This window comes from Crinia signifera, chromosome 3 (genome assembly GCF_055691185.1).
Source record: "Crinia signifera chromosome 3, ASM5569118v1, whole genome shotgun sequence".
NCBI classification, from domain to species: domain Eukaryota; kingdom Metazoa; phylum Chordata; class Amphibia; order Anura; family Myobatrachidae; genus Crinia; species Crinia signifera.
In genome coordinates, this window is record NC_139219.1 from 334,514,974 (window position 1) to 334,537,678 (window position 22,705).

At 41.3% G+C, this 22,705-nt stretch overlaps 1 protein-coding gene across 1 annotated transcript in view; it reads left to right on the forward strand.

Moving 5' to 3' along the window:
* The first annotated feature begins 733 nt into the window (after positions 1-733).
* The window catches only part of LOC146063092 (vomeronasal type-2 receptor 26-like), a 29,596-nt gene continuing 7,624 nt past the window's right edge, over positions 734-22,705 (forward strand). Inside the window, exons 1-2 of the mRNA XM_083175106.1 lie at positions 734-988; positions 14,953-15,264. Of these exons, the coding sequence (XP_083031232.1) occupies positions 734-988; positions 14,953-15,264 (567 nt within the window). The remainder of the gene's footprint in view (positions 989-14,952; positions 15,265-22,705) is intronic.

Consider the following 22,705-nt stretch of genomic DNA (forward strand, 5'->3'; position numbering starts at 1 on the left):
GTGGGTTGTTTGGCGTAAATACTCCGCTTACGTGCGGTAGCACCGCTTGGCTCCCGTTCGGATGCGGTATTCCCGAGCATACTCTGTAATACTCTGTAATACCGTGCAGAATCGGAGTGTTTCTCCCGCACACGCATGGTTTGTATGTCGTCCGTAAACACGCCCTGTTCTTAAAGAGTGAGTCCGTCCGAATGCGGAGGACACGTGGGCGTTTCTACGGACGATGGCCGCATGCGGCAAAACACCGTAGCGTGCGGACCGCTCCGTAAGAATGCGGGAATATCCGCACCGATCAGAATAAGGGCCTATATATGTCTCTGAATGAGGTAAGAAATTTGCTTTATTGTCTGTGCACTATATATGTTATTATTAGACCTGATGAAAAGACCGCACCAGTCTTGAAACGTCAGCCTTGTTGATTTATTTCAAGTCCGAGGAGTGCCACCTGTCAATCTCATCATCCTTTGGGGGTAACATTGGGTGATTTGCCTATAATATCACTTGTTTTAAGGCACCACAGCATTCTATTCCTTAATCTGGAGTGCCGATTACTACATCTGAAATATATATGTATCGTACTCACAGTGATGTCATTAGTCACTCACAGTAATGTCATTATTCACTCACAGTGTCGTCATTAGTCACTCACAGTGATGTCATTAATCACTCACGCGTTTCATGACTTTATCCCCACAGGCCAGTTCCTATATATTACAAATATCTTCTAACTTTCATGTTTGTCATTGAGGAAATTAACAAAGATCAGATGCTGTTACCCAATATTACTCTGGGATATCACGTATATGACTCCTGTACTCAAACTAACAAAGCTGTTAAAAGTCTCCTCCAGATTTTATCAGGATCAGGAACTACAGTTCCAAACTATTCTTGTATGGTACGTAGAACGTTATCTGGTTTTATTGGAGATCAAAGTTCCCTAACGACACTGCCCATGGCTCAGATATTGGCATTATACGGATACACACAGGTATGGAAAGTATATCATTCATCTACAGTCATTTCATCAGTTAAAGTTAATATTAATTTGACGGATGATCCTTTAGATACAGATGGAGAGCCCGTGGTTCTTGCAAATCTCCCTGCAACACAGATGGCAAGGGTTCACATCCCCCGCCGCCGGAAACTGGGATGCACATGTGTGAGTGGGACGCTCTGTGTTCCAGTCACTGCTGGCCACAGTGGTGGTAACTCAGGAGAGAGAAGCCACACCTGTCTTTCCATTGCATTAGTTGCCAGGTGGCTGGGGGAGGATGTGCTGTGGGCTGAGTGGGCTGATTGATCGGCTGTGGTCAGCAGTGACTGGAAACACCAAAGCCATCTGAAATACTGTTTCAGTGCTTGATGTGCTGGCATATAACACAGTTTCATACCGGCACATTTCAAGCACTGTGTGTGTGTATGTATTAATAAAGGTGGCATTCATAGATTATTCAACAAGTAAGAAAAACAACCAGACTGTGGCTTCTTTTTCAATAGTTCAGTATATGTTTTTGATAAAAAACATATTGGATTAAACATTTAAGGTGGAAGCCACAGGCCTGCTGTCATTAAAAATGTCCCTCACAAAATGGCTGATCACTCACAGCAGACAGTTATTGCGGCGGCCTCCTCTTGCATTCTTAATACTGTCTACTGTGAGGCGAAGGCATTATGCAAGGGACATTTTTATGGTAGCAGTATGTGTGATGGGACCGCAGACACACACTTCTGATGAAGGACAATATTGTCAGAAACGCCAGAAATTAAGTGTGTGAGGGTCACTTCTGGTGTTGCTGCTTGTTGATCCCACTTCTTGGACATCTGGATCCTTGAGCTGGCACTTGGTCTCCAGTGATCTCCCTATATCCCATCGTGGATGAGAAGTCTGGTGTGGGATTGGCCCAGCAGTATTTGCCATGTGGACATGTCTTGTGCATTTATATTCTTTGAAAATGTGAGTGCATTGTTTAATAAATTCCTATCGTTCATCTTTAGATATTGCACCAATTGCTTTTCTACTTTTTGGTCTCCAATTCATCCTAATAAAACATTGAGATTTGGATGCTTTGGAGATTGTTCTGATTTCAGATATGCTACATTTCATATGAAGAGGTTAAAGTTGGATGGAGATTATTTTTACAGGTTTTTTGAGGACAATTCTCCTTTATTGCGATATATGGAACAACAGATACCTGTTCTATAAAAGTTATGTATTTCATTCCATATATGGTGTTGGTATACATATATAAATTGGAGGAAGCTATTACCTTTCACAGACCATGTTGGGTGGATTTAGAACAGGTTGTAAGAGCAACCGCATGCACTGGGGAATGGAATATAATACAGAACTTGCCAAATGTCCCCATTGATGCCCTCCACACCGGGTTACCAGCCATAGAGAATATACCACAAAATAAATACACAACAGAAAGTGGGGTACAGTTAGGGGACAGAGTAACTCACAGATGTCATAGATTGGCAGCTCAGGCACCAGCATAGCCAGATATAGAACAAAAACAAATGCCAGTAAAGGAATACCATGACAAGGTTGTTACTAAGCAAGAGAATGAAGGTTATCCACTTTACAATCCAGCTAATGAAATACTGTTTAAAACTAAATTTTTGTATGGACTTCGTCCTGAATTGAGAGCTCAACTGCTTATTACACGACCCAAAGCTAACTTTATGGACATAAGTGCAATCTTGCAGATTCTAGAAGACAAGGAAGATACGTAAAGAGAGAAAAAAGAGAAGATCAACAAGACGCCGATTGTTCAGGTCAATGTCATTCAACCCTGGAACCAAAAAGACACTACTAAAGATCCAAAGATGGCAGGTACCAAACCACCAATGGTAAGACCGGTACAACGTGATTCAGGGGGTAACAAGGTGCAGGTACTGTCTCTCTCACCCTCCCCACAGGACACAAACTTGAATGCCTAATTGACACAGGCGCCAGTCTCACCATCGTGAGAGAGGAAGAAGTTCCAAGTGAGCTTTTGCCCGGAAGCACTATACAAGGTACAGGGTTGGGTGGACAGCCACTTCCACTCAGGAAAAGTAAGCCAACCCCCTTACTTATCAATGATGAATGCACGCCTATACCTATTGAATTTTTTACCTCATCTAATTGTCCAGTAAACTTGTTGGGAGCTGACATTCTGCAATTAATGCAAGCATCAATTGAATATACAGAGACTGGCATAAAATATAAATCCAATATATCCAAAAACGTACTACCTCAAAGAGAGACAGCTGTGTATCTGTTTCTCTCCCAATCATCTATTACAGATTCTGCTGAAGTAATCATCCCAGACTGGATCACATCCCAAGTACCGGACAAGGTATGGTCTAAGGGGAAGATGGACACTGGCAAGCTTAATGTACAACATGTCCAACTGCGATTAAAGCCAGGAACAGTTCCAGTATCCATAAACAAATATCCACGGAATCCTGATCAAAGAGCCGCCATCACGAAGCAACTACAAGCTTACCTACAGTCTGGCATACTTGTTTGTTGTAGATCCCCATGGAATACTCCTCTGTTTCCTGTCCGAAAACGTGACATCAACAGTTCTGGAGAAACCCAATACAGAACGGTGCATGATCTTAGGGAGGTAAACAAGAGACTGTTAATAAATTGTCCCATTGGGGCAGATGTATTAAGCTTTAACAAGAGATAAATGCAAGGGTGATAAGGAGAGATAAACGTCCAGGCAATCACCTGCCAACTGCTATGTTACAGGCTGTGTTTGAAAAAAGTCAGTAAGGAGCTGATTGGCTGGACGTTTATCTCTCCTTATCACCCTTGCATTTATCTCTTGTCAATGCTTAATACATCTGCCCCATTGTGCCTAATCCACACACCTTGCTGAACCAAATCTCACTTCAGGGGCTTGGGTTACGGTGATTGATTTGGCCAATGCATTCTTCTTTGTGCCCATCATGAAAGACTCTCAAGAACTGTTAGCCTTTACACATGATGGCAAACAATACTGTTGGACAAGATTGCCGCAGGGGGGCGCCACCAGCGCCAGTGACTACTCTTAAGCCATGTCACTGGTTCTCCAGGCTTGGACTCCCCTTTACTCAGACGAAACCCAGATTAACCAGTATGTTGATGACCTCCTATTAACCACAACTTCTCAAGACAAATGCCAGAAGGAAACAGTGTCCCTACTCAAGTTTTTGGAAGAATAACACTGCAGGCTTCAAAAGATAAACTACAGCTCTGTAAACAAAAGGTCATCTTCCTTGGGCATTGTATCTCTCAAGGCACCAGACACCTGTGAACAAGCCCCGTGGGAGGGGCGAAACGCGTCATACAGCCTTCTACTATGCACTAGCAACCCTACCCTGCAGATCTCTACAATCGCTGACACTCGGGAAAGCTAAGCGTAACTATTATAAACATTTATCTTGCTTTACTGGGCGGCATTCTCCCTGCACACTATAGCCGCGGTCCAGCGACCCGTGCGGGGAATCATCAGTGGTTGCATGGAATGATTTATTGTTGCCGCTTGCCCTCTTTTGAAACTGTAACTAATAGCAGTCAGGTACTGTGTATTTCTCTATACACCGCAGCCGCGATCCAGCGGCACATGCAGGGACTCATTAGTTATACGAATTGATTCTTTGCTGTATATATAACTATATTGCCATTTGTCCTTTAAAGATATAATTTACATCTGTCCTCCCGCACACTGAGCCGTGGTCCAGCAGCCCGTGCAGGGATTTGCCATTTGCTATATATATTGATTTAATTAATGTCGTTTGTCCTTTCGAAGTTTTAGCTAACAGCAGCCTTTTCCCACACACTGTAGCCGCGGTCCAGCGGCCGGTGCAGGGAATCTGCAGGAGCTATATAAACCGATCTACTACGGCAAATGTGTTTAAACAATATGGTCAACGGCCCTATATTAATTAATAACTGAGTCATGTTCAGCATATAGCAGTATAGTAATATTTGTTTCCTAAACCTGATTTTTCTGCTGATTGAACTGACTTATTGTTGCTAAGTTCTCCCTATACATCGCAGCCGCGATCCAGCGGCACACACAGGGACTCATGAGCTGTTATACAAATTGATTCTTTATTGTGTATATATATTGCCGCTAATCCTCGAAAGATACAATTTACAGCTGTCCTCTCGCATATTGAGCCGTGGTCCAGCAGCCCATGCAGGGATTTGCCATTTGCTATATGTACTGATTCAATAAATGTCGTTTGTCCTTTTGAAGTTCTAGCTAATAGCAGCCTCTTTCCACACACTGTAGCCGCGGTCCAGCGGCCGGTGCAGGGAATCTGCAATAGCTATATAATCTGATCTACTACGACAAATATATTAAGACAATATGGTCAGCGGCCCTATATCAATTAATAACTGAATCATGTCCAGCATATAGCATTATATTAATACTTGTTTCCTAATCCTGACTTTTCTGTTGATTGAACCAACTTACTGTTGCTAAAATTCTTATTGTAAAATGTGAATAAACGGCCTCATATAATTATTGTACAAATTAACAACAGATTGTGATTTTCACAAAATAAAAGTAAATTGTGTATACTTTATATCTATCCATCTTTAAAAGTCCCTCTGTTTAGGGCAACTTAATCCTCTCTCACTCCTGAGATCACCTGTGTCGTTACACTGCAATACCCAACTGGGCAACAGTGACCACACAGTCGGATTAAACGAGCAGCAGAAGGTACTTTGGCCATCTAATCTACTTCCTTCATCAACGGAGTCTCTCCCCGACTATCTCATCCACCATCCTCTAAATTATGATGGTTGGAAAACAGAAATTGGGTGAGATATAGACACTTGCGATCTGATATTATCTTTCTTACTTTACCTCTCCTCTCTGACACAATATTTTTTCTGTCAGACACTCTAAATTTCTATCCTAGTATTACTAATCCTCTCTCACTCCTAAAGTCGGCTGGATCCCTACACTGCAATACTCAGCAGAGTAACAGTGGATGGACGACCTGACCAAACGAGCAGCAGAAGGTACTGTGGCCACTCCACTTCTTTCATTTGCGGAGTCTCTCCCCGACCCCCCCATCTACCACCCTATAAACGTATGATGGTAAGAGGGTGGGTGTTGGGTGAGAAATAGACACTTGCAAACTGATTAGCACTCTCCTACTTTAGCTCTCTCTTCTACTCAATACCTGTGTACAATCTGACAGCCGTCAATACACTTATTTGTATCTGTTCTAGCGTAAGCTCTTATTCCAATTGTATCACTGGAATAGACACAGACTGCCTCTAATTAACACTACTCTTTGGTCTCAGTGAATACAGTGATTGTTGTTAGCATGTTGAATTTTCAACCCATTTAATGGATATACAAATCAAGGCAAGGACTCATTAGACTGTCTTTCGGTGAATCCTTACTCACAGACAGTAACAGAATTATTAGTTGCAGTGCATATTTTAAACCTTAATTGTGTGTCGAAATTGTATGATATGTAATCATATACCTTGTGTCAATTACCTTTCTATATTAAAACGTAAATATTAAAAGTTAAATTTTAAACAGTGTCACTATTTCGTTAGCCATTCACCACATTTTTTGGTACCAATAGGTATTGCATATGCACGTACACATGTACATGCATTAAGAGTGCCCCCACAAAGAGTCTTCTTTTTCTCCAGTATACCAGAAGACAGGAAGAAACTCTTACTGCAAGCCAAGATACCAAAGACTGTGAAACAAGTCAGGTAATTCCTAGGCCTGGTGGGCTATTGCAGGGACTGGATACCTCTTGCATCAGTCTACATGCAAACACTATACAATGCCATCAAAACAGAGTTTCCACATCCAACAGATGAAGACATGGCTCAAGCAGTTCAGCAACTAAAGTTGGCCATTGCCTCTTCACCCGCTTTAGGCCTTCCAGACTATACTAAACCCTTTACCTTATATTGCCATGATGAAAGAGGACATGCTCTGGGAGTGTTAACACAGGTCCACGGAACAAGACAAAGACCTCTTGCTTACTATTCTAGCAGGCTTGATAATATTATCCAAGGATCACCTACATGTATCAGAGCTGTAGCAGTGGCTGCTGTATTAAAAGACAAGTGTACAGACATTGTTCTTAATCATGAACTAATAATACAAGTACCACATGCTGTAACAGAAATCCTACAACAAGCAAGAACCAAACACCTCTCAGCAATTAGACTCACAAAATACGAAGTGTCCCAATTCAGTGTAACCAATGTGACAATCAAGAGGTGTACCACTCTCAGCCCTGTCATACTCTTACCGGACCTATTGCAAGAACAGAAGGAGTGTGAACTTCAATGTTTAAAAGGAGGGAGAATAATATATTTTTTTAATTTTTTATAATTTTTTCTTCTTTTTTTTTTTTCCTTCTTTCCTGTCTCTTCCTTTTCCTTTCCCTCTCCCTCCCCCTCCTACATGCATATACACAGAAGTAAGGGGACCATTATGAGGAAAAAATTAGATTGATAAATATTATTTTGATATTGTCTCAGACGGGTAAAGGCCATCCCTAGAGAGATCTATACAGTGTATATATCTGCTATATGTATTATGATTAATTTGTTTGTAAGTGTTGTGTTGTTAAAAAAAAGAAAAATGCAATAAAGAAATGTCTGATTAAAAAAAAAAAAAAAAAAAAAGGAGGCTGAATAAGGGGACAAGCACCTTCTGTCAGCACAGTCTCATCTACAACAGCCCAGAGAATGGAAGTAGATTCAGAGAAAGGAGGTGAAGGTGAGGAAGAAGAGGATAAAAAGGAAGATACTTGTACTCAAAATATCACCCATGACTGTCTTGCTTTGATGGAACAAGAAACCCAGCCATTGCCACATGTCCAAGACATGCCCATATCCAATGCTCATTATGGGTCCAGATACTATGAAAATGGCACACCCTACACTGGATATGCCGTCACTACCGACACTGAAGTAGTAACATCTGGAGCCCTACCAGCACACTTATCAACACAAGCAGCTGAACTTATGGCCCTCACAAAAGCATTGGAACACGCGGAGCATACAACAGCAAACATTTATACAGATTCCAAATACAGCTGGGGCAATGGATAATGGTTTATCTGGAAAAGCAGAGACTTTAAAACAGTTACAGGTAAACTGTTTTAATGAGGTCAGCATGCTGACCTCATTAAAAAACTTTTCCAAGCATTAATGAAGCCACACAAAGTTGCCATCATCAAGATTCAAGCACACACATAGAATCAAACAAAAGAAACAAGAGGAAACAATCTTGCAGATGCAGAAGCTAAAAGCCCAGCCAGTAAAAGAAAGAAACGACATGGTCGTGACAGAAACGGAAGAACCACAACACATGGCAAATATGCAGCAATTAAAGAAATTCCAAGACCAAGCAGGTCCAGTGGAAAAAGCAGAGTGACAAAGGAAAGGAGCAGTAAAAGATGAAGAAACGGAGCTCTGGAAAAGAGATTAACTGTTATGCCTACCCAGAATACTATACCCAGCCATGTGTCAAGTTACTCATGGACAGACCCACCTTGGGAAGGATCAAATGACTGCTATTACTAATGAGAGATGGATCACTCCAGGATTCCAAGCAGCAGCACTTCACACACAAGCATGCTGGATCTGTGGAATAAGCAATCCAGGGACAAGAGTAAAAACTCCACAAGGGGCAATACCAAAAGCAACAGCTCCATTTCAGAGACTGCAGATTGACAATATCCAGATTCCTAAGTGTGGAGTGTATGACTATGTCCTAGTAATAGTGGACATTCTTTCAAAATGGGTCGAAGCTTTCGCTGTGGCAAAGGCCACAGCAAGGAACACAGCTAAGAAACTCCTCTCAGAAATTGTCTGATATGGTGTCCCAGATGTCATTGAATCAGATAGGGGTACACAATTTACAGGTGAAGTAATATGGAGGATTTAGGCATACAACAAGCCTTCCATTCAGTGTACAGACTACAGGCGAGTGGATTGGTGGAGAGAACCAATTATACTTTAAAGTCCAAGGTTATGAAGGCAATGAAGGACACAGGTAAAACATGGGTAGAATGTTTACCTCTAGCACTCTTTAGCATGAGGACCATTCCTCACAAGAAGTCAGGATACTCACTATATGAGATTCTATTTGGAAGCATACCTAGGATAGGATGTTACTACCCACAAGAACTTGTGCATAAGCATGCAGATCTAACCTGTTATGTAAAATAACTCACTAAAAGACTAACTCAACTTTATGTTGCAGCTTATGCTTCACTTCCAGATTCTACAGCAGAGAACAATCCTCATCATCTCCAGCCAGGAGATTGGGTGTATCTCAAGAGACACGTTTGAAAATCGTTTGAGCCCAGATATGATGGTCCATTTCAGGTCCTACTGACTACACCAACATCAGTAAAACTGAAAGACAGAGATTCCTGGGTGCACGCTTCCCATTGCAAAAAATTTAAAGTTAAATTTGATGATGCAGTTTGTTAAAAACCCAATAAAGGGTCTATGGGGAGGCATTCTGTGTTTGGCAGCTGCAATAGTGGCAATAATATGGTTATGTACAGTACTAGTGGCACTAGATTATGTTTCTAAGAACAGCACAGTTACCTCTAAAGTCTACCCCAAATCACATTATGTGAGAAAAAGGGAAGTTGCAAACCCCAACCATGAATGTAGAAATTTACCACTCATCTCAATGTGTATTTGTGAGTATTGTGGACATCTACCTGAGGAAACGTGCATAGAATGGTGTAAGGCCCCTAGTGGAGTAAACCAAAACATGTTGCTGCAATTACATAATTTGGTAGGGAACGCCCTTAACACCACAAAATACGCCTGCAAGTGGCTTGCCTATGGGAATTGCACCCTAGGATGCATAGTACCTGCAGCGCAAGTCATAGACCACGAGGATCTAAAAGAGATGATCAGTGGCCAAGAAGGCCAGGTGAGGAAGTATAGTCCAACACACAGGGACAGAAGGGAAATAAAAAAGCAGGAAAAATGGCTAAAAAAAATCTACACACCATGGCATGAGAGAATGGGATTCTTGGACCTATTGGGGTCAAAATCATATTATAGAGTTGAATCACTTGCAGAACTATTAGATAACATTACTGAAATATATGACAACACTTTCAGATATGTAGGAAAAGAACTTCAAGAAGTGAAGAAAGAGCAGTTACAACACAGGCTTTAGCTTGATCATTTAACAGCACAGACAGGAGGCTATTTTATGACTTTACATACACAGACAGGAATATTGTGCTGTACATTTATTACTAATGAGACTGACAATGCTCAAGAGACAATAGAAAAACATGTACAAGAGATAGAAGAAAAACGGATCTATGCCACTGAGCATAATACACCTGACACTCTAGGAGGTGATTGGGGCTGGCTATCTTTGCTGAACCTATCCACATGGTTTTCAGGAATCAGTGGATGGGCTATGGGAATTCTCATGTTCGGCATAAAATTTATAGGATTATGCATACTAGTTTATATTGCTTTCAAGATATTAATGTGTGTTTTCTCTGTCTGTCAAAAACGCTGTCGGTCTGCTGCAACTACAGCAAAGTTCAAGAAACTCATATCTGGAAGGACACAGAAAACAGAGGATCAGTCTATTCCGATGGATGTGAGCGAAAGGCCAGTTGCCCTCTGACCTCAGGGAAGAAGTTACCCTGTCTCAGGGATATAACCCACTAGAACCATCCAATCAGACTTTTCCTTGCGTGGTTAGGCAGTTTGTATTGTAAGATGTCTGACCAGTATGAGTTTTCTAGATTTATAATAAAACATTTTGTTTACTACTGTATGTAAACAATATTAATTCAAATGTTTAATTATTATAAAAAGGAGGGAGAATGATGGAGGATATCTTAGTAAAGATTATATTAGTTATATAATAAGAAGATTCAAGTTATCACAAGAACTAAAAGTTACAAGAATTAAGCAATATATTGGTCCCATCCTCCAGGATCTGTAACATGAACCAATGTATATTCTGAGTTTCAGACTTTGCTAGAAATCTCAATTAACGTAAATAAAAAACAGACCAACCATATATATACATTTGAAAGTAGAATGTACATTTCCATATAAGGGAATAGATTTTAATGGAACCCATATGTTTTTGGGTAGTTACTGAAGAAAGTATAATGTGAATTAACTTCCTGGAAGAATTACTCCCATTCTTAGAAGTTCACTCCTATTATGACAAAAGAGACGGGACGAAAAGTACACAAGAACCAATATCTGGATTTTAAACCCACCTAAAGGGTGTATTATATTTAAATATGTATGTTTTTTCTAATATCCCCTCCCCTGAAGAGAGGGGGTGCCTGTATCTTATAGTATAAATATGAGGAAATGCCAAATAAAAGTTATAACAATTCAAATGTTCTCCTGACATGTCAGCATTTGGTCCTGTGGTGTCTGAATGGTGTCTGTCGTTATCATTCATTCATTTCAGAATGTTCTACTACACTGCTGCATGCTCCAATAAGAAATTCCACGGTGGTTGGAACATGTTCCTCACTTTGGGTCAATGGAGTCAGAAGATACGAGACCCGAATGTTAAATTAGACGCCCAACAATTTGGAACTACTGTAAACTGGGATATTATCTGTTTCATGAAATGACATGGATAAGGTGTAAATTTACTAAAACTTCTAAAAATGAAAAGCTGATAATGCCAATGGAAACCAATCAGATACTGCCTATCATTTTCTATGATATAACGGAGATGTGATAAACAGAATTGGATTGGTTTTCTTTTCATTTTAAGAAGCTTTAGAAAATGTAGCCCTTGGTGCTAAATCTGCTCAGAGCACAATGGTTACATTTTCCAGAAGATATATTAGATTAACTATACCTGTAGTATTTTTTTAATTATATATTTTCTTAAAAACCATCTTAAGTACATTACCTAAGAAACAAGATAATGCTTTATCAATTTTAAAAATATGGGAGTTCTACTTAGACAGAAGTTTAATAGATTGAAACCTAGAATTGTAAAGGAAAAGAGGCACCCCCAATTCAATTGGGGTTATCACATTTGAGTATCTTTAGTACAATTGTATCTACAGTAAATGCTGAAATATTTCCCTCAAGGGAAATTTACTAATCAATCCTGATAATGACAAGTGGAGTAGATAAGGAGGCCGTTATTATCGACCTATTTTATATGGGTTATAGGTATGATTCTTTCTTCTCTTATTTGAAGGGCAATATCCACGAAAGATTAGTGATTAAGATGCTCCTGAAATGTAACCCAAAATAATTGTAATTTGGTGGAGGAAAATGTGTAAAATTTAAACATCCAAATAATGAAAAGATCTTCAATAAACCTGTCTGAGAACCAAGTTTGACATAAAAGGACTCCTCACAAATGTAAAATTCCTCTAAGAGTCTCATATACAAATTGGTGAATTACACTACGAACTTGGTGCCCATGGCAATCCCATGTACTTGTAAATAAAACCATGTGTCAAATAGGAAATAATTGTGAGAAAGAATAAATTATACTTGATCCCAAAAGAAAAATCTAAATTGGGTTGGACAGAAGACTCTTGAATAATTGTATTTAGGCTTTAGTAACATAATATGCTTAATTCTGTATAATGGTACCTCTTGCCTTACCAAATGCTCTTATTGTAGTGGAATCATTCTTCATCAGGCTTTTCAAGGACCTCATCTCATTATCCTTGAAGCATTTCCTTCCATTTTTGTTAGCATTTTTTTATTGCCAAAGAGATTTTCTCAGAAAATCCAGGGTAACGTCTGATTGCTCCGTGTACCTGTATTTGTAATATTGATGTGTATTAATATCAAGGATTAATTATTTATTAACTAAGAGGGAGATATCGATAGCCTCATTGTCTAATATATCCAATATAATTGGTAATAGCAACCTTTCCCTTTTGTTTGAGTGATTTATTGATAAAATATCTCCTTCTACACGGGACACAAAAATATCGATTTAACTCAGTAAACCGATCAAAGATGTCAAGTTCTTTAACTGATCCATATTTTACAGCTTTATCTATCATGTTCTTTTCAGTTGCAGTTAGTGTCCTTAAGTATAGGATGAACAAACATATTAATCACGGCCATCACAGATGGTGTAATAGTTAGCATTTCTGCCTCACAGCACTGAGGTCATGAGTTCGATACCCACCATAGCTCTAACTGTGCAGTTTGTATATTCTCCCCGTTTTTGTGTTGGTTTACTCCACTGGGGCAGGGACTGTTGTGATTTTTCAAATATTCCCTGTACAGTGCTGTGGAATACTGTATGTGTGCGCTATATAAGAAGCCATTAACAAATAAAAAAAGAATGAATGCAGCTTTCAGATTGCAAATGCCGGGTCACACTCAGAATTTGTCCTGTCCAGTCTGTCCTGGGAGCGACCCGGCACTTGCAGTGTTTAGCTGCTCAAAGCAACCCGGCTTTTTGCCGGATCGTTGAAGTCATCTGGGAGTGGTACATCAGATGGGGGCTGGGGAGGAGGCAGCACTGAGGAGAACTTGCTCCCTCCTACAAAAAATAGAATGGGGCATGCGTTGCTCAACTCTGGTAACCCATTCACATTGTATAAAAATGGGGTAGGGGGACTGGGACAGTTTACCTATGCACTAATACCCACCGAACGTTGTTTATAGAATTGGTATCATTGATAAAGTATCCACAATAATGAAGATGATGTGCCTCGGCACAAAAATAGAATATGTGGAGGTGCTCCCCCGAGAGTAAGATATAGTCGAAGCAGAGAAAGAGAAAGTACTCTCTTTGTTTGGGGGCACACTTTGATTAAAACTTAGCGTTTAATTATGTTTTCATTAAAAAATGACTTCAATATAACATAGGACATACATGACACACATAACATATATACATGAAAATATCCTTATTCCAAAAAATCCCCGCCTGGTATAAATAGTATTTTCTTCCTTCTCGGGGTCTGACTTATATGTGGGTCACATTCCCTGAGCGATTAATATCTATAAGGCAAGATTATTGTATTAGACGGTAAACGTAAGGAAATTACAAGAGGACACCTCTATATTGTGGGTGAGTTGGCGAATATGTTCTGTTGTGTTTGTCAATGTCCTGTCTCCAATATTGTGTTTCAATCTATGACATTAACAAAGGAACAAACACAGAGTACCCCTGATATACTTTGAAATTGAGTACCCCTGATATACTCCCTCAATTTCAAAGTATATCAGGGGTACTCTGTGTTTGTTCGTTTGTTAATGTCATAGATTGAAACACAATATTGGAGACAGGACATTGACAAACACAACAGAACATATTCGCCAACTCACCCACAATATAGAGGTGTCCTCTTGTAATTTCCTTACGTTTACCGTCTAATACAATAATCTTGCCTTATAGATATTAATCGATCAGGGAATGTGACCCACATATAAGTCAGACCCTGAGAAGGAAGAAAATACTATTTATACCAGGCTGGGATTTTTTGGAATAAGGATATTTTCATGTATATATGTTATGTGTGTCATGTATGTCCTATGTTATATTGAAGTAATTTTTTAATGAAAACATAATTAAACTCTAAGTTTTAATCAAAGTGTGCGCCCAAACAAAGAGAGTACTTTCTCTTTCTCTGCTTCAACCCATTCACACTGCCCAGCAACCTGGATCCGACCCAGGAATAACACTTCTTTTATCTCAACTCGGATTGCTGGGATCCCGGATATTCAAAATGTCCCTTTCACACTACCGGGTCGACCCAGGTTATTTGTGTGGTGTAATAGGGGTATTATAGAGAGATCAAGCAGTTAATTTTGTTTTTGAATGCCACACTTTCCATGTTCAAAATGTTTTTAAGACAAACTCAGGTTATAAGGGTCATCAAGGGACAGATTGTAATGTTCTCCGCATCATGTTGGACTTAAACTGTTTTCTTCAAACATTGTGCTTTGTGTAGATCAGCTATGGTGGAACCAGTCATCTTCTCAGTGACCGCCACCTCTACCCAACGTTTTACCGCACAGTGCAAAGTGACCGGACCAGTTACTCCGAGCTGTCTTATCTGATCAAGTTCTTTGGCTGGACCTGGGTTGGAGTTCTAGCTTCTGATGATGACAGTGGTAATGAAGAAACTCAGCTCCTGACAGAATATCTGACTCTCAGGAGCATCTGTGTTGCCTACACAATAAAAATAAAGTATTCTAAATTGCTTGTATCCGATGAAATGAATAAGAAGAGAGCTGAAATTATAAGAAAGTCATCTGCCCAGGTTATAATACTCTGCGGGACATACTCTTCATATTTAGCTGATTTTATTACAGCTGTGAGAGGTGCGCTCAGGGATAAGACCTTAGTGTTTGGTCCGACGTTTGCCTCAATATTTTTTCTAGCAGAACATTACATGGATGTATTTAACGGAAGTTTGGCCATTGAACCGAAAATGTTCCCCATGCTGGACATGAGAAGTTTCTATGACAGTTACCAGCCCATAAATCACCCTGATGACAAGTTACTAGAACATATATGGTTAATTTGGAAGAGATGTTTGTCAAGGGATAGAAAAATGAATCAGTTCTATAGCGGAATATATAATATATCACTTTACAAGTGTCCCGGGACAGAGCGTATAACAGATTTCAATACCATTCATAGCCCAGGACTGACTGATAAAGTATATAAGGCGGTTTATTCCATGGCCCATGCATTACATAATATGCACATGTACCTAGGGGAACAGTCTCCCCATAGAAACCCTCCTTCCAATGCCTATAGGCATCAGGTAAATATTTTTGTACCACAGGTAATGTAACATCCTGTCTATGTCACAGTTATGCTAAAGAAGTAGCTGAGGCTGAATCCAATATTCTGTGTTATAATTTCATATCGGAGGCACCTTAAGAGAGGAGGTGACCGCCGTGCCCCCTTCCCTCTGTCGGTGTGGTAGAGGGTCGAGCATGAGGATCCCCAATTAGTATACTTCATCCCTTGACATGGTTTGCTTTGCTCAACCTACTCTCGGTAAGGTCCCTAGCACCGCTACACACTTTACCGTTCCCAATCAGAAACCACGTGGATGCCAAAATGTGAAAACATGTAAAAATTAAAGACGAAAAAACACATTGTTTTGTACCTTTTCCATGTCGTTTTTCATGTGTTGACCATTTGTCCATGTTGACCTTGTTTATGTCTATCTTTTGGTGTCCATACACCTGTCAATCATCCGGATACCGTCTTTCTGGTCTTTCATCGGTTTTGCGTTGAATATTGGTCAGTGCTGGCATCTCTCTTTATTATTATAATAGCATGGTTTATTAGCAGTTTATATCAAGTACCGCTAGAATATGATAGATTCAATGGTGCTGAGTGATGCCGATTTAATCTATACAATGTCGAAAATATATTAAATGAAAAATTAAGTAAAAGTTTGAAAATGTAAAATGCATTAAATGAAAAATAAAGTACAAATGTATTGCACATGACCCCTTTCTCCACCACGGGGAGGGGTGCTGAGTCGGAGATTGGACGGACAGTAGTTCTGACCTCCGACTCTGGTCTGATGCGCACGGGACATCACATTGGACTAGAGAGGAATGTCTAACGCATCTGATTTGGGAAGGTTTGTCGGCCCGATCCGTGGGGATCTGATCAAATTGGCCCAAATTAGAGTAGTGTAGGGCTCCTTAATGGATAAAAAGGGGCTCACTAGATGGGCCAAATGGTCCTTATCTGCCACCATATATCTCTTTATATCTGCATAGGAAATCTCGGATGTGGACTAGAGCAGCTAGCTCGTCTAGCACAATCACAGGAGGGAAATGTTACCAGTGGAGTACCCCAGGGATCTGTACTGGGACCAGTGCTTTGTAATATCTTTACTGGTGACAATGCAAATGGTATTAAAGGGAAAGTATGCCTTATTGCTAAAGACACAAAGGTACGCAACAGGGTAGACACACCAGGAGGAATAACCCAAATAATGGGTGATCTACTGATGGAGAGTCAGCCATCCTTGGCCAGCGCTCTCGCCAGATCCCTTGCGCTGGTGAGCGCCAGTGATAGAAAATGGGACGCGCATGCATCTCACGCACATGCGTATCCCAGTATCACGGTAGCTAAGCAGCATCTCCCTGCCCGTCTCTGCATCAGGGAGACAATGCCCAGTGCAGGGGGGGGGGGTCGGGTGGCGAGGGGGACCATCGGGGGAGGCGGGGGAGGCGACGGGGAGCGGCGGCAGGCTCCGTTTGCCAAGAGGGGCATGAGCGTCTCATGGGCGCTCGCCCCTGGCGGTAGCAGGCTGCTGTCAGGGCTGGTGAAAGAAAGTTAAAGCCGTAGGTAGACTAGAGGTATGGTCAGGGGCATGTTAAAAAAAAACAGATTAATGTAAAAAAATGCAAAATCATGCACTTGGTCTCAAAAACCCAAAAGCTAAATATAGTATTAAAGGCACTATATTGGGAACTACTGAGGAGGAGAGGGATCTACTGTAGGTGTCACTACTACAGGTGACACAAAGGCAGGTAAACAATGTAACAAAGCAATGAGTAGGCAACTCATGATTGGTACTTAAGGAAAGGATTCAGCAGCAGAAAGAAGTAATAATGCCACTGTATAGGTCACTGGTGCTGCCTCATCTAGATACTGTGCCCAGTTCTGTATAGGTCATTGGTACGGCCTCCTCTATATACTGTGCCCAGTTCTGTATAGGTCACTAGTGCGGTTTCATCTAGATACTGTGCCCTGTTTTGTATAGGTCACTTGTGCGGCCTAATCAAGATACTGTGTCCAGTTCTGTGTAGGTCACTGGTGCGGCCTCATCAAGATACTGTGCCCAGTACTGTATAGGTAATTTATATGACCTCATCTAGATACTGTGCCCAGTTCTGTATAGGTCTCTGGTAAGACCTCCTCTAGATACTGTGACCAGTTCTGTATAGGTCACTGGTACAACTTCCTATACGATCTGTGCCCTGCTCTGTATAGGTCAATGGTGCGGCCTCATCTAGATGCTGTGCCCAGTTCTGTATAGGTCACTGGTGAGGCCTCATCTAGATACTGTGCCCAGTACTGTATAAGTAAATTATATGACCTTATCTAGATACTGTGCCCATTTCTGTATAGGTCTGCACTGGTACAACTTCCTATAGATTCTGTGCCCTGCTCTGTTTAGGTCACTGGTGCGGCCTCATCTAGATGCTGTGCCCAGTTCTGTATAGGTCACTGGTGCGGCCTCATCTAGATACAGTGTCCAGTTCTGTATATGTCACTGGTGAGGCCTCATCTAGATACTATGCCCAGTACTGTATAAGTAAATTATATGACCTTATCTAGATACTGTGCCAGTACTGTATAAGTAAATTATATGACCTTATCTAGATACTGTGCCCAGTTCTGTATAGGTCATTGGTACGACCTCCTCTAGATACTGTGCTTAGTTCTGTATTGGTCACTGGTACGGCCTCATCTAGATACTGTGCCCAGTTCTGTATAGGTCACTGGTACGACCTCCTCTAAATTCTGTGCCCAGTTCTGTATAGGTCACTGGTGCGGCCTCATCTAGATGCTGTGCCCAGTTCTGCATAGGCCACAGGTATGGCCTCATATAGAGTAATGTTCACAGTTACAGTATGTATATGTCATTGATACAAGATCATCTAGATACTGTTTCCAGTTGCAAATAGGTGACTGGTACAGCTTCATCTAGATACTGTGCCCAGTACTGTATAGGTAATTTATATGACCTTATCTAGAGAACTGTGCCCAGTACTGTATAGGTAATTTATATGACCTTATCTAGAGCACTGTGCCCAGTACTGTATAGATAATTTATATGACCTTATCCAGAGTACTGTGCCGAGTTCTGTATAGGTAATTTATATGACCTCATCTAGAGCACTGTGCCCAATTCTGTATAGGTCACTGGTGCGGCCTCATCTAGATACTGTGCCCAGTTCTGTATAGGTCACTGGTGTGGCCTCATCTAGAGTAATGTGCCCAGTTATGTCATGTCATTCGTACAAGCTCATCTCGATACTTTTTCCAGTCATGTATAGGTCACTGGTGCGGCCTCATCTATAGAACAGTGCCCAGTACTGTATAAGTAATTTATATGGTCTCATCTAGAGCAATGTTCCCAGTTCTGTATAAGTCACTGGTATGGCATCATCTAGAAACTGTGCCCAGTTCTGTATAGGTCACTGGTGTGGCCTCATCAATATACTGTGTCCAGTTCTGTATAGGTAATTGGTGTGGCCTCATCTAGAGTAATGTGCCCAGTTATGTACATGTCATTGGTACAACCTCATCTAGATACGGCATCATCTAGAAACTGTGTCCAGTTCTGTATAGGTCACTGGTGCAGACTTATCTAGATACTGTGGACAGTTCTGTATAGATCGCTGGTGTGGCCACTTCTAGATAATGTGTCCAGTTCGGTATAGGTCACTGGTGCGGCCTCATCTAGATACTGTGCCCAATTCTGTATAGGTCACTGGTGCGGCCTCATCTAGATACTGTGCCCAGTTCTGTATACAGATGGAGCCGGCATTAACTTTGCAGGGGCCGGCGATTGTATTGCCAGCGGCCGGCTACCGCCAGGGGTACGAGATGCACGAGACGCTCGCATGCCCCTCGGTCCCCGCCGCCTCCCCCACCTCCCCTGCAGGTCCCCTTCGCCGCCCCGACTCCCCCCCACCCCGAACTGGGCAGCGTCTCCCTGAAGCGGAGACAGGCAGGGAGATGCTGCCCAGCCGCCATGATACCGGGAGACGTGCATCCCAGTCTCTATTGCCGGCGCTCGCCAGCACAAGGGATTTGGTGAGCGCCGGTCAAGGATGGCTTATGCTCCATCTGTAGTTCACTGGTAAAAACTCATCTAGATACTGTGTTCCATTCTGCATAGGTCATTGGTATGACCTCATCTGGATTACTGTGACCAGTTCTGTATAGGTCATTGGTGCGGCCTCATCTTGAATAATGTGTCCAGTTCTTGAGGCCATATCTCCAGACAGGGGCGGATCCAGGAGAAAATGACAGGGGGCAACATAGTCGCAGAGAGTTTGGGAGGGGGAGGGTGTTAGAGATGGGAGTGTACATGCTAAGAGAGCAGTGAGACAGAGGAGAGCAGAGACAGGGCGGAAAATAGGCCCTGGCTTTTAAAGTACAAAGGCCCACCTTGGCAACAAAAGTGAAGGATGTAGTTGTGCGTGTGTCGAAGGCGCACTCCAGAAAACTGGTTGTGGCCATGCAAAAGGGTGCATGTCCTTGAGTTTAGATTACCACACAATATACAACTTCTTCACATTATGCAACAAAATAATAAACCCAAAGACACTAGCCCCTTACACATGATGCCAAATGGATTGAGCCAAAATTCACATAATGCCACACGGATTGTGCAAAATTCACATAATGCCACACGGATTGAGCCAAAATTCATATAATGCCATATGGATTGAGCCAAAATTCATATAGTGCCACATGGATTGAGCCAAAATTCACATAATGCCACATGGAATGTGCAAAATTCACATAATGCCACACGGATTGAGCCAAAATTCATATAATGCCATATGGATTGAGCCAAAATTCATATAATGCCATATGGATTGAGCCAAAATTCATATAATGCCATATGGATTGAGCCAAAATTCATATAATGCCACATGGATTGAGCCAAAATGAACATAATGCTACATAGATTGAGCCAAAATTTACAATATGCTCCATAAATAGGGACGTTACGTGACAAAGGCGCGCATTAAAAATTTACACCATAATGCCCATTACATGTTAAGTTACACACCATAATATCCATTACGTATTATGCCAAACACCATAATGCATATTAAAAACAATGCTACATAAGTGCTGCTTACCTACATGCTCATTGCCAAGGGTTCTATGCTCATTGCCAGGGGTTCCATGCTCATTGCCAAGGGGGAATACATGCTCGCGGTAACCGAGGGACTGCCGCCACCAGGCAGAAGTGACAGCCAATGACAGCCAGGCAGAGAGTGGGGGGCTGCCCAGCTGTATTCAGAGCACTACATATCCTTGCTATTTGAAGCAATACCCCTTTCACACCAGGAAATGCAGGAATTTACCTGGGAATATGGTACCAGGATGATGCAGGGACATATGGCCCCTTGTACACCAGCCTAGTCCCTGCATTTTCTGGTGTGAGGGGGAGAGAAAAGCACCACCCACCCCCCCATCCGTCCTTTAACTGGCTATATATTGAATAAGATCAACCATGAGCTTCTGTGATGATGGGGGGGTAACTGGCAGCTGTTGGAACTGGGTGGGGGTTTGATTTAGCGGTTCCCATGTTATCCTATAACCCTCCAGATGTTAGTGAACTACACATCCCAGGATGCTTTGCATTAGTTTTGCTATGTGACCATGCTGAAACTGATGCAAGGCATGCTGGGATGTGTAGACAAGAAAATATAGAAAGTGTGGGGTGCGCAATTAGCAGCAGCCGGTACTGGGGATTGTCAGTCCCTAATATTTATGGCAAGCAAAGAAAAAGGGGTTTGTACCGGCGCTGGCTGAAACATACACTTGAGACGGTATATTGTTATAAATTTTACTAGTTAAATCACAATATTTTACAAATAAATAAAAAGATATACATTTATAATAAAATTTTAAAAAGATGACTAATTTGTAGGGCTCAGTCTCTTCATACAAATTGGTGGTATATAAGGAATGAGAAAGTTATAACCAGCTGAATAAGGTAAGATATATTACCATCCTTGTAGATATAATTTGTATTTTGTATTCCAAGGGTTAATTTTGACCAATTGTTCCCAGTGCTCTGAATTTCAATGAGCTCAGGATTCCCTTATGGCTCACCTAGGTATCCAATTCAGGGATTATACTGAATCCCACAGCCGCAGCTTGATTCCTGGATCCAAATATGTGGTGTGCTGGTAGCAGGGATGGTTGGTGTAGGTCTCTGGGATGGGTTACCCCTTAGCTGGTCAATTGCTGGTGCTCTCTGAGTGTAAGTATTTATAGCAATTCCAGTGCTTTGTATTCTCTGTTACACTACATACAGAAGACAGTGATGTTCTACATGTTATTGTCCAAAGTTTTTACAGTAAAGGTTTTGGAAATATTATTTGTATTTTACAGCTACATCGTTATCTGCGGAATGAGAGACGTATGGATGGGGATACAATTTTTAATAACAATGGAGATTTAGTTACCTCATATAAAATTATAAATTGGAAACTTTTCAAAGACACTTTCTTCATAATACATGTCGGTCATACAATGGAAAAAGATGAAAAACACCTAAACTTTTCTATTCAGCCGAATAAAATTGTTTGGAAAAACAATGAGGTCAGGCAGATATGCACCTTTTATTTATTAATTAATATAACAATGTGTAATTTGCCAAGCTCTTAATGCTTAGTAGAACTGTCATGGAAACATTTGCAGAATTGGACCCACTTCTGATGCCTGGACTGCGCCCTCCCAATGCTGCATCGCCGCCCTTCCCCAACACACAAGATATGTTTGCATCGTTTTGGGATGTGACCACAGTTAGACACTTCATGGCTGAGCATACAAGAAGTGCAAAAATCGGCTAATAATTATTTTTGCATTTCTGCGATCAAAGCCTAATGAGGCCCAATGTACTTTGACACCACTTTAAAAAGAATAAATGTCGGGATGAAATAGTGTCCGTGTTTGCTGGAGGT